Source organism: Phocoena sinus, chromosome 2 (assembly GCF_008692025.1).
Source record: "Phocoena sinus isolate mPhoSin1 chromosome 2, mPhoSin1.pri, whole genome shotgun sequence".
In the NCBI taxonomy this organism is placed as follows: domain Eukaryota; kingdom Metazoa; phylum Chordata; class Mammalia; order Artiodactyla; family Phocoenidae; genus Phocoena; species Phocoena sinus.
The window spans coordinates 25918476-25930545 of record NC_045764.1 but is presented as its reverse complement, the minus strand read 5'-3'; the positions used below and the strand labels follow the sequence as shown (position 1 = coordinate 25930545).

Here is a 12070-nt window from a genome sequence, read left to right as displayed (position 1 = left end):
AAGTTGGTTGAATAAGATAATATGCATAAAGCTCCTGGCACAGAGTAAGGACTCACATTTCCTTTTTCTTTTTCCTCACTATCCAGTTTCCTCCTAAGAAAACTGAGGAGGATGAATTAATGATCACAAAGGACCTTTTCAGCCCTCGTATTTTATAAAGCATTGTTAGAGTCAAGATTCTCTCAGGCTCATGGCTCAGAGTGCTAACTGAACATCCCTTGTCCATTGTTGCTTTTATAGATGCTGTCTACAGTTGTCTGAATTATATTTAGACCACAAACCTGAACATCCAAAATGAAACTAAGATTTTAGGTTTGGTGAGCTGGGATTTTTCTACTGGGACTATTCACTATTAGACCCTACTTGGTTTTTGCAGGCTATTTCTGCATTTAAGACTTCTACCTTTACCCTTCGGACCCTTACTGAAGGAGAGAAATGAGAGATGTCCTTTCCCCTCGTTACCTTGGCCTTACCTCTATCAGAACTAAATAGAAAAACATAGTTTGGAGAAAGACATCAGGTAAGAGACCATGAGAACGCCCTAGCAACTTCTTTCCTCACTCCCACTCTGCATAAGTCCTTTATTCCCTTATGAAACTAAGTAGCCATAAAGTATTGGCCTTACTTGCAACCATCTTTTAACTGATGAAACTAACTGAACCAGACTACTGGGTTCTTATTAACTCTGAGGGCTTAAGCAGATCAGTGTTCTTACCTGTAAAATTGCGGAACTGGATTCCGTGATCTCTAAGGTGCTTCCACTTTAATGCTGTATAGCATAGAACTACCTACCACAAACAGCCTCTCAAGGCCAACTGCATCACACATGTTGCCCAGGTGTGACCTGGTAATAAAGAACAGTTGACGAAATATAACCAATCACCATTACTTTTTTCAGAAGTCTAAAAGCAGAAAGACAAATTAAGAACATCATCCCAAATGCAAAACACATTGGTGTTTATGTAAGGGCAGCGTTCTTTCTTCCTGCAAGAAGTGACACTGTCCTGTGAACCTTAGTAAATTGTTTTTTATAGATTATTTGTCATTATAGTCTATGTCCACTATTACTCTGCTCTATTCACTCTTCAAACCTTTGTGGTTTCTCTTTTGTCTTTATTCTGCTGAACTAGCACACTTGAGGTCTTCATTAAACTTGTAATCACTAAATCCATGAATCTTTTCTTACCCATCTTAATCTTTTTGCCGTAACTAACACCTTTTCTTCCCTTGGCATCTCTCCAAAGTTAGATCCTTGGGCCTCTTTTCTTTTTGTCCAGATTTTCTCCCCCAGGCATCTCGTTCACTTCAGAGCTTCAACTCTGATCCCTGTGTCTCCGACTCCCCAGTCTAAATCCACCCTCTGACCTCTTCAAGTCCTTGTCCAACATTTCCAGGTTCTAGCTCAAGTTTTATTTGCATATTTTTCCACCACCCAAGACTCAGTATATCTAAAATGAAACCCAGAATTTTCTTTCAAAGCTTATTCCTCCGTATTTCTTTATTTGCATTAACAGTTACCCTTCCTAACTTTACAGTTGTTGGCATCTTTGACTTCTTGCATATATCCTTTTCCTTTCCCACTGGTCCTACCTTAGGCAAAGTTCTTGGTCCCTGACTGTGATTTTTGCATTATGGTTCCAGCCATCTTTCAAGCCATCTTAAACACCACCTTACAACATACCTCTCATTATCTCTCTCACGTGCTCAGTAAAACCCTCTGCTCATCTGTCTTTACCCACAGCCTGAGACGTCAGGCTGTGAGTTTGCTTTTCATGCTCCTTTGGGAAAGCCTTGCACTTTTCCCTTGCTCAGACCTTTGAAAAAAATAACATGGCCTTCAAGGTACTGAAACAACATGTTACAGCCTCTTCCCTAGTGTCTTTGCCACCCTCATCTCATCTGCCAGAATTGGTTTCTTCTCCTGAACTCCTTGCTAGCTGTACAGCTTATTTTGGACTTGTCAAAAGCTGTCTTGCATTACTTATCTCTTCGTGTGGCCTAGCTTTACACAATGGTCTGTTAGCGCTTTAGGAGCGTATATGAAACCTAGTTTTTTCTATCACCCATAGCGTCTAGAATAGTGCCTTTTACATAGATTTCTCAGATTTCTCTGACCCTAATAAATCCTAATAGAAACGTTTTTGCAAATTATCAGCATCATATCATTCATAGTAGCATATGGTTAAGAGGAAATCCTACTTTTCGAAATAGAATACAGTACTTACTGTTAAAGAAGAAACTCTGCTTTGTTGCAGGCCTACCAAACCAACAGAAGTAGGGTTGCTTCATAGATGCAAGGCTTTGGACTAGAAATTGCACTTACGTAATATAAAAGCAAGGCCCCTGGATAATTAGGCTTTTCTTTAGTATATACATTTTTTAACTCTGAATTACAATTTTCTTAAAGTTGTCAAGTCCGTTCTAAATTATTTTCTAGGAAATAGGGTTTTATAGAAAAAGTATCCCTGTGTGCAGCTAAGTACTAAGAAAGGTAACCTAGATACGCAATTCATTTGTCTTTGGGAATGCTTTTTAAATCAGGAAAAGCCTTACAGTAACCCAGTTTCCTTTTCCCCTCTGGTCTCACTATAGAAATTCCAAACCTCTTGATAAAGAGCTTTCTCTGGCAGAGAAAGCGGAGAGGCCTAGGTGTGCCCCGCTGTCAGTTAAGGGCTGTCACGTGTCCCTCGGGTGCCCGCCCACTAGACCCGGCCCAGCCGGCCCCGCCCACAGAGCCTGGAGTGCTGCTGGCGTCTCGAGCGCCTGCAGAAGCCGCTACGCCGGAGACGCTGGGTGATGGCTGCGCGGGGCAGCTGAGCGCCCAGCCGAGCTGAGCCGAGCCGGGCCGAGCCGGGAACTTCCCTGCAGGCTGCCGACTCCGGGAGGACTTGGGCTGGGGGCGTGAGGGTACTCGGAAAGCATGGTGGCGCACGATGAGGTCGGAGGTCTCCTACCTATTAAAAGGACTATACGAGTCCTCGATGTGAACAACCAGTCCTTCAGAGAGCAGGAGGTGAGACTTGAAAAGCCAAAGGAAGGTTTCTAACTCCACGAAACTTATTCGATGTTTAACAGTTTATTAACAGTATATTGTTAAACTTTTGATCTCACTGAGTATTAAAATGTATGACTTTGATTTACATACAGGTTTGAAATGTGTTTAGGAACATTTATGCATAGCGTAGCTTGAGTGTACACAAACTTTTATACAAAAGAAAAACATTTTAAATGTATATGCTGTTCAGTTTGGTTAAATTGGTCACATTTCTGATGCTTAATACAGTTTTCTGTTTGGTTGAGGTTTTTTGGTTTTGGGGGGGTTTTGACCTGCATTTATTTATATTACCTAGTAAGTCTTAAGAACTGCTTTGTGGAGTAAGAGGAAAATAAGAATCCCTTCCTTGCAAGTTAGTGCTAGTGAACAAAATGCCATCTGACCTAGTGTTCATTTTTCTTTCCATGTCTAATAAGTTCATTGTGTGTGACTTTTGTTCTTAAGAAAGCAAAATGTGTTAAAATATTTAAGCCAACAAACCATTATTTAGGTGCTTCTGCCCTCCTTGCTTTAATTACGTAAGTCGTACTTTTTTAAAGTCTTTATGAACATTTATCAAAATAAGTGATTTTTATGCCATTTTATTTAATTTTGATAGTCGACTTAATACTGTGTGGGCATTCTATTTATATAGCACAGCACAATATATATACACTCCATGGTTATACTATATTATTATACTTCTTATCTTCATTGGGGAGATGGTTTTGTGGTTGTATACATATATCAAAATTATCTAATTATACATTTTAAATATGTGCAATGTGTTGTATATCTCAGTATAGCTGTGTATCATACATACGCACACCTTTTGGTAGTTAGAATAGCTGCCGTCTTTCAAAGGTATACTTTTATTTGGTGTGATTTGTCTTTGTTTTTCTATTTGTTTGGTTTTGTTTATATGTTTGTTTTCTCAAAAGTGGTCATCAGTGTAAATACTAAAACTGAACTAGTCTTTTGAACTAGTCTTTTTGTTTGGTATCAGACACCGGCCATGTTCTGGCACACCTTTATTCCAAAGATTAAAAACACCAGGAATGTTGTCAGGTTTTTAGCAACACAGCCTTAAATAAATAACTAAATTTGACTATTTCTATTACTAAGAGGAAAGGGAAGACATCCTGTGAGATAACTCATCTTTATCTATTTATAAATAACTTTTTCTTTTCATTCTTCTTAAAGTTCTTGCCAGGTAGAGGAGAAAATTATTTATCTAGTAACCCAAATGAGTAAACCCAGACACATGTTTTTTTGTGTGTCTTGATTTGGTTGACTCTAGAAGAGACCCTCCTGGAATGTATTCTCTTATGTGACATCATTAGGAGAAAAAAAACGTTTTACAAAAAAACCGGGTTCACAACAGAATTTTTCCATGTTGTTGCTTTTATGTGCAAGGTACATTCCAGTAAAAGACTTGAAATTGATGTTAACAATTTTCTGTTTATAGATATCCAGAAAATATTTTAAGGCATAAAATCTGACTACAACTGGATTAGTAAAATAAATAGATTGATTAAAAACTCGTCTCAAGTCAGATTCCCTATAACAACGCATGTGATTGCCTGGCTAAACTAGATAGTGTGGTTAAAAGGTAACCTAAGTAAACAACATAAATGAATATTACAGTTCGTAAAGTGAACTCTAGCCCTGGTGAAAGGTTGCCTACAGTAGAAAAAGTTCCTTGAGTATGTAAAACTTGTTGGTGTTCTTTATCTATTCCCGTAAGTTTTCAGATTGTCTTTTGAGGAGGGTGTGTAGTTTCAGTATCTGTACTCGTTCTTTAAGCTTCTTGTATTTACCATAATGCTGTTAACAATGCTCCAAAACAAAAATAAACAACCACGGCAGCAAAACCATTATGAAAACCTTATTCTGGGTGATGGTAAGATAGGTAGAGTCCTACTCCTCTCTTCCTTCTTTACCTCCAAACCCTGTACCTGCATTGTGTCTGCAAAGGGGCAGAGGTGGGCGGAATCCCAGCTCTCAAAACACCAAACCAAAATAAAGTGGCTCGTCTAGACCTCTAAAGAAAAACTGCTTTTGGTTGTAGCTCACATGAACCAAATTCTAATCTATGAAGAGACAATTTTTTGTCCCTACCCTATAGGTGACCTATGAATGCGTAGTTCATAACACTTTTCCACAAAAGTTGTCTGTATGATTTTTTTCAAATAATATATTTATCCTGAAATTCGTGAGCCATATTCAGTATTATGCCTTTACATTTCAGTCACACTTTTTGAGTTATTTTATTCATTAAAATTCTTCATACTTTTGAAGTAAATATATATGCTAAAAGTTTGTGTTTTGTCTGCCAAACATTCATCACATATGAACTTTTAGTAAGGCAGGAAAGTTACTTTTGGATCTTAAAAGCCTGTGTGAAAAGTACAAGGTGTCCTCCCACCCCCACCCCCTCCCCCATATACTTCCTGATTCAGCACTACTTTGGTACAGAGAGATTTAAGAGTATCATGCTGTACTGACTGAGCTAGCCAGGCGCTCTTACCAGACGTTTTAGATTAGATACAGCCCTGAGACTAAGTTACTCTTTGTGAAGAAGTGAGATTATAGGTGGGTTTCTAAAGGACTGTGGAACATATTTAATAACAAAATACTGCTTATTAGCATTATATCCTGACACACTAAAGAGACAAAATCCACATTTCAGAGTTTTAGTTTCAGAAAGGTGCTTTAGATATGTTTACACTTAATTATCTACATCTAAATTCTGTAGTTTTTATTTTAAATATCACAGTTTTAAATTACCAGGAAATTAATAGTTGTACTGATCCAAAGATAAGAATTTTTTGATTTTATGTATTAAATTAGATATCAAAAATTCTTTTCCTTCCAGCTAAACTAACGTTTCCTTTCAAATTCACTGAGAAGAGCACCTTTCCAAAGACTTTTAAATTGAAATTAAATATTTTATGATTTACTAGGAAGTCAAATGGGTTATGATCTAAACAAGGAAGAGGAATTAACCTCTTTCCAAACTATGGAACAGAACTTTCTGACAACTGCTTTGTTTCTAGTTGGCGTTGGCATATCTTACTTTGTGAGGTAATTATATCCCCATTCAAACAGAAGTGTCTTTGTCCTGTCTTTACTCAAGAGAAAGGAATGCCTTCTGCCGCCTTCTGCCCATGCATGTGTCGCTTCAGTCTCGCACAGATGGGTCTGGTAAAGGCATCCACACATGGCCTTGGCCACACAGTGTGTCATTTTACTACATATCCTGGAGCCTTCTTTTTCGGTTCATTTAACATTGGCACATTAGTGGCTTTATAGTCATAGTTTTACTTTGGAGTTAATTATTTTGGCGGGGGAGGGTTGGTCTACAGCCCCACCTCTTAAGGACTCAGGGGCCTGAACTCTGTTGGTTGTCCACAAAGTCTTCTTACCTTAGTGGGTCATATTCCCTCCTCATATGTGTATATACCTTTAGGAGCTTTAATAAGTCTAACTGCTTCTTTGAATATTCAAATCATTTAAGTTTCTTTCCAGAGGATTTTAACCCTTTCTGCCACTTTACTTTTAAATTATTCTTAGGGAATTATTTTTACTCACTTTCCTCATCTCTTTTTTATGACCAGTGAATTCTTTGATTGGTCATATCAAATAATTCTTAGGAAAAAAATTTTTTTATCTGTCATTTTTAAGTGGTAATTTTTATATAATTTTTTGTCGTATATCCTTCTGAAGTCTCATTAAAATTATTTTGTCAAGTATGCCACAATTGTCAAAGGCACCAAATATAAACAAATAATTATGCTCCATAGACATCATAAAGGATAGGCCTGTTCTGTGATCTGGCCTTCTTTATCTCAATAGCAGTGTGAGTCACCTAATGGTATGCCTCCATTTTCCTAGCAGTAAAATTAGAGTAATAAAAAAATTTGTAAAATTTTGAAGTCTTTGAATGATAAATGATGTTTGCTATACTATTATTATTTTAAAAACAATACATGTAAAATAATATGTCCTCTGAATTTGTATATATTTTTCCTTGAAGTTAATTAAATGTATGAAAGAGGATCTAATTATTTATAAATACCAACATTTACATAGTAAGTGGAAATATTCCTAAGAAAGAATGTTAGTAATGGGTAAAACTTAGTATGCTCCAAGAACTATTCTGAGCCCTTTAAACATACCTTAATCTTCATAACACCTTTATAAGAGAAGTTCTAATATTAACCCCATTTTACAGATGAGAAAATTGGGACCGAGGATGTTTCATATCAAGTGTCCAAACCAGGATTTGGGCCCAGTCAGTCTAATTCCAGAGGCGGATTGTCCTCTTAACCACTGTCCTAACTGTGCTAGAATACCTCCACAACAGGGACCTACCTCACTGCCTTTAGAGCTGACCCATTCCAATGTCAGATGTGTTCATTTAAAAGCTATTCTCTAACTGAAGTATTCAGGAGTAAAATAATAGAATGTCTGGCATTTGTTTTAAAATATTTCAGTAGAGGCAGAGATGAAACAAATTGTTACACTAAAAACCGCTGAAGCTGAGTGATAAGTACATGAGGTCCATTATGCTATTCTCCCCTTTTGTGTATGTTTGAAATTTTTCTAAATAAGGAGGTGTTTTTTAAAAGTTACTCTCTATATTAAGCTAAAAGCTTCTAAAGGTTTTTAGAATCTAATTGTTTGTTTTAATTTTGGGTTTTTTTCTGTTTAATGATAGTATGTTATGTTCTCAGAGTGATGTTCAGATATTTGACTGGCCTTTCTTACACCATTTATTATTTAATAAATTACTGTTATTCATTAGTGTTCTTTGTATTTCAACAATGAAAAACAACATTCATTTTCAGAGTTCCATGTTTCTGCATTTTATACTGTACAAATATCTGGTTTTTGAGAGGGCTTAACTTTGTCCAAACTTGTTTGAAATCATTACACCTAAACACACATTTAGTATAACTTGTTTTTGTTTTCACAGGAGCCAAGCAATAAAAGAGTTCGGCCTCTAGCTCGGGTCACATCCTTGGCAAATTTAATTTCTCCTGTAAGAAATGGAGCCGTCAGACGATTTGGTCAAACCATACAGGTAGGGACAAGTAATGTAGTGAGGGGACTTTTTATAGAAGCCTAAAATTTGCATTTTCTTTGAGTCATACAAACATGTTTTTACTATTATACTTAAACATAACTTTCCTTTTTTGGAATGTGCTGGTAAGGCATATTGTTGCCAGAACAATATTTATATAACCTCATTATATTAGTTTGTATCTTATATCAAAGCAAGATCTTTGATAATTTTTATTCCCAGAGAGAACTTTGACTGATAAATATTTAGAATACTGCTAGATAGAAGCTTGGATAAATGATTGTTTTATGCATAGAGAAATTCTCAGAACCTTGCTTTTAATTTGTCTTTCTATTTTTTTTTTTAAGAAAAAAAGTAATAATTCCTGTATCCTCCAAACCTTCTTCTCGTTCACCTCTTTTCTTTTCAGTCATTTACCCTTCGTGGTGACAACAGATCCCCCGCTTCTGCCCAGAAGTTATCCAACAGATCTACAGTCCCGGCGCCCGCCAAAAGGAGAAGCAGTGCCCTGTGGTCGGAGATGTTAGACGTCAACATGAAGCAGTCTTTAACCTCCAGAGAGATCAAACGTCAGGAGGTGTGCCATGCTCAGTAGCAAGACCATGTGTACTGGCTTAAACTAAAAAAAAATAGACCCTGATTCTGTTGTTGTTTTTTTTTTTTTTTTTTTTTTTTTTTTTGCGGTACGCGGGCCTCTCACTGTTGTGGCTGCTCCCATTGCGGAGCACAGGCTTAGCGGCCATGGCTCACGGGCCCAGCCGCTCCGCGGCATGTGGGATCCTCCCGGACCGGGGCACGAACCCGTGTCCCCTGCATTGGCAGGCGGACTCTCAACCACTGCGCCACCAGGGAAGCCCTGACCCTGATTCTTAAACATATGTTTTGCCAGAAGAATAGCAAACTAATGCCTATGGCAAGATAAACTTGCATTTTTATACTTGAAGGCCATTCATAACACATGCTGAGCAGCACCTGAGATGGGGGATGGTCATCCAGTTTAACAACTCGGATGGGGTAGAATTATGAAACCTACGGCATCCTCTAATTTGAGATTCCATTCTGAATTAGTTTTCAGATGGAATCACTTTAAAAAGCGCCATTCAAAACGTCAGTTAAATGGTAAATATCAGTTGTATACAATTTTTGTTTCTCAAAGGGAGGAGTGATCTATGATGTTTGCTGGATTTCTTTTTAGGCAATATATGAAATGTCCCGAGGTGAACAGGATTTAATTGAGGATCTCAAGCTTGCAAGAAAGGTCAGTAAATAACTTTCTATCATGTGCCATAGTTTTTAAAAATTACATTTCACAAATTCTAAAGGATGATTTTCTTACCTTTAGAAGTTGAAAAGTAGAGAATATCTACTGGTGAATACTTCTTTTAGATGAGGTTTATTAGATGCATCTCTTCAAATATGAATATCAGTAAGTCTATTTTGGGCTTAACATACACTTTAATTTCTTTTATGTATAAAATAGAATCCACACTAGTTTTACATAGTTAGTCATGCTTGCATTCAAGTACAGATCTCTCATCATGTTTTATTTGCTTGATCTCTTTGTGTGACACATTTCTCCCCTCTGACAGGCCTATCATGACCCCATGTTAAAGTTGTCTATTATGTCAGAAGAGGAACTCACACAGATATTTGGTGATTTGGACGCTTATATACCCCTGCATGAAGGTAAGATATGCTACCTAATTTTCGTAGGATTCTGAACAGCAGTAACAAGTGATTTTAAGTCTAACTTCTAACTTAGTGCTGAATATTTTTTAAATTTTTATTGAAGTATAGTTAATTTAAATATTATATTAGTTTCAGGTGTACAGCATAGTGATTAAGATTTTTTATAGATTATACTCCATTTAAAGTTACTATAAAATATTGACTGTATACCCTGTGCTGTACAATATATCCTTGTAGCTTATTTATATTATACACAGTAGTTTGTACCTCTTAATCCCCTGCCCCTATCTTTCTCCTCCCTGAATTATTTTTTAAATAAACCTATTATTGGCATTTCTGCTTCTTTACACTTCAGATTTGTTGGCAAGAATAGGAGAAGCAACCAAGCCTGGTGGAACAGTAGAGCAGATTGGTCACATTCTTGTGAACTGGGTATGTAGCAAGTTGTTGCCTTCAGATAGGTTTATACAGATGTGCCAGACTTGTCATTTATGATCAATATCACATTGATTTGATCCAGTTACTGGATTCTAAAATCAGATAAATAAGGCGTTAAAACTGAACAAATTTACATAGCTGTAGAAGTTATAGTCTCTGTTTAAAAAATATTTCATGAATGATGCAGTTTCATTTGTTTTAAGAATATGTTCCTCCTTAGACAGAATTCCCACATTATATACCATCAGTTATCTGTTTTATTCTCTCAGTTAACATTTGAGTGCCTGCCAGATGCCAGCCACTGTTCTAGGAGGGGTGACTAGAGATTCAGTGATAAAAGATGGTCTCTGCATTTATAGTCAAGTGAGAGAACAGGCAGTAAATAACCAGTCTCAAGGCTGTTGAAGAATGTGAGAGAGGAGGGCTCAGGTGTCCTGGGAATACAGGAGACCAGCATGTAACTGAGGCTGGGGAAGTAGGAGGCATGAGTCTTTGTTTGGATTTAGCCATATTAGGGAAATTGAAAAAGGGCATTCTCAGATTGGCCCGAAATACTATCCAACCCCCATTATCACCTGCAGGAGAATTTTCACAGCTTGTTAAAACTTTCAAGAATAGCTATAAGTATTCTATGGTAAATTATGTTGGTTTTTCAAATGTTAAACTGATTCTGAACTACTGTGATAAACCTCAAAGGATCATATAATAAGCTTTTGATTAAAAAAAAGAATAGCTATAAGTTTTCTGTTTTGTGTCCACAGTCTTACTAATGGATTAAATTGTAACAGGAACTCATTATACTTTGTTTTCTCTTATTACTCTTCAGTTGCCAGGCTTGAATGCCTACAAAGGCTACTGCAGTAACCAGCTGGCAGCCAAAGCTCTTCTTGATCAAAAGAAACAGGATCCAAGAGTCCAAGACTTCCTCCAGCGATGTCTTGAGTCTCCCTTCAGTCGAAAACTAGATCTTTGGAGCTTCCTAGATATTCCTCGAAGCCGCCTCGTTAAATACCCTTTACTGTTGAAAGAAATTCTTAGACACACTCCAAAAGATCACTCTGATGTTCAGCTTCTGGAGGAAGCTGTAAGTAGTCCAATAAGTGATTCTTACGTTTTTCAAGTTTACATATTAGCTTGCCTGAGAAAGATATACAATGATACTCTCACACTGTCTGCATGTTGAATCAGCACAGTGAAGTTTTCTGTAGTCATTTTAAGTTCTCGTATGTTACTGCACTTTGCACTAATAAAGAGATGTGTAATACATAACACATTTTATACTTATATTTCAGTTAGAAGACCGGATTCTAATCTGATCTCTTCGATCAGCTAGCTGTGTGACTTTGGGCAAATCACCCATTTGGCTGAGGCTGTAAAATGAAGGGACGGCTGAATTACCCGATTTCTAGAGTCCCTTCAAGCTTTAACATTTTATCATTTTAATGTGACATTTTAGTCCTGTAGGGAAACAGGATAAACTAATATGCTGAAAATGCTACATTGATTTTTTTTTTATTATTTTTAGATATTGATAATACAAGGAGTTCTCTCTGATATCAACTTGAAGAAAGGTGAATCGGAATGCCAGTATTATATTGACAAGCTGGAGTATCTGGATGAAAAGCAGAAGGACCCTAGAATTGAAGCTAGCAAAGTATTGCTTTGCCATGGGGAACTGAAAAATAAAAATGGACATGTAAGTGCATTTGGACACTAACATATGAAGTGAGCAGTTACTGCCCTTTTCTCACTGTTTAATTTTCTTCCACATTGATTATGAAGCAGGTTTATAAAATAAACTCATCACATACTGAAAGAAG

The 12070-nt window shown here is 36.9% G+C and overlaps 1 protein-coding gene across 4 annotated transcripts in view; it reads left to right on the top strand.

The window, feature by feature from the left end:
* Positions 1 to 12070, top strand: part of NET1 (neuroepithelial cell transforming 1) — a 59773-nt gene that overhangs the window by 38084 nt on the left and 9619 nt on the right. For 3 of the 4 annotated variants that reach the window (XM_032623655.1, XM_032623657.1, XM_032623656.1), the window contains exons 4-10: positions 8016 to 8123; positions 8533 to 8700; positions 9319 to 9381; positions 9713 to 9809; positions 10168 to 10244; positions 11077 to 11334; positions 11776 to 11946. In XM_032623655.1, coding sequence (XP_032479546.1) covers positions 8016 to 8123; positions 8533 to 8700; positions 9319 to 9381; positions 9713 to 9809; positions 10168 to 10244; positions 11077 to 11334; positions 11776 to 11946 — 942 coding nt within the window. Of the gene's footprint in view, positions 1 to 2744; positions 3014 to 8015; positions 8124 to 8532; positions 8701 to 9318; positions 9382 to 9712; positions 9810 to 10167; positions 10245 to 11076; positions 11335 to 11775; positions 11947 to 12070 lie in introns of those variants that run through there. The other variant, XM_032623658.1, reaches the window with a different exon arrangement.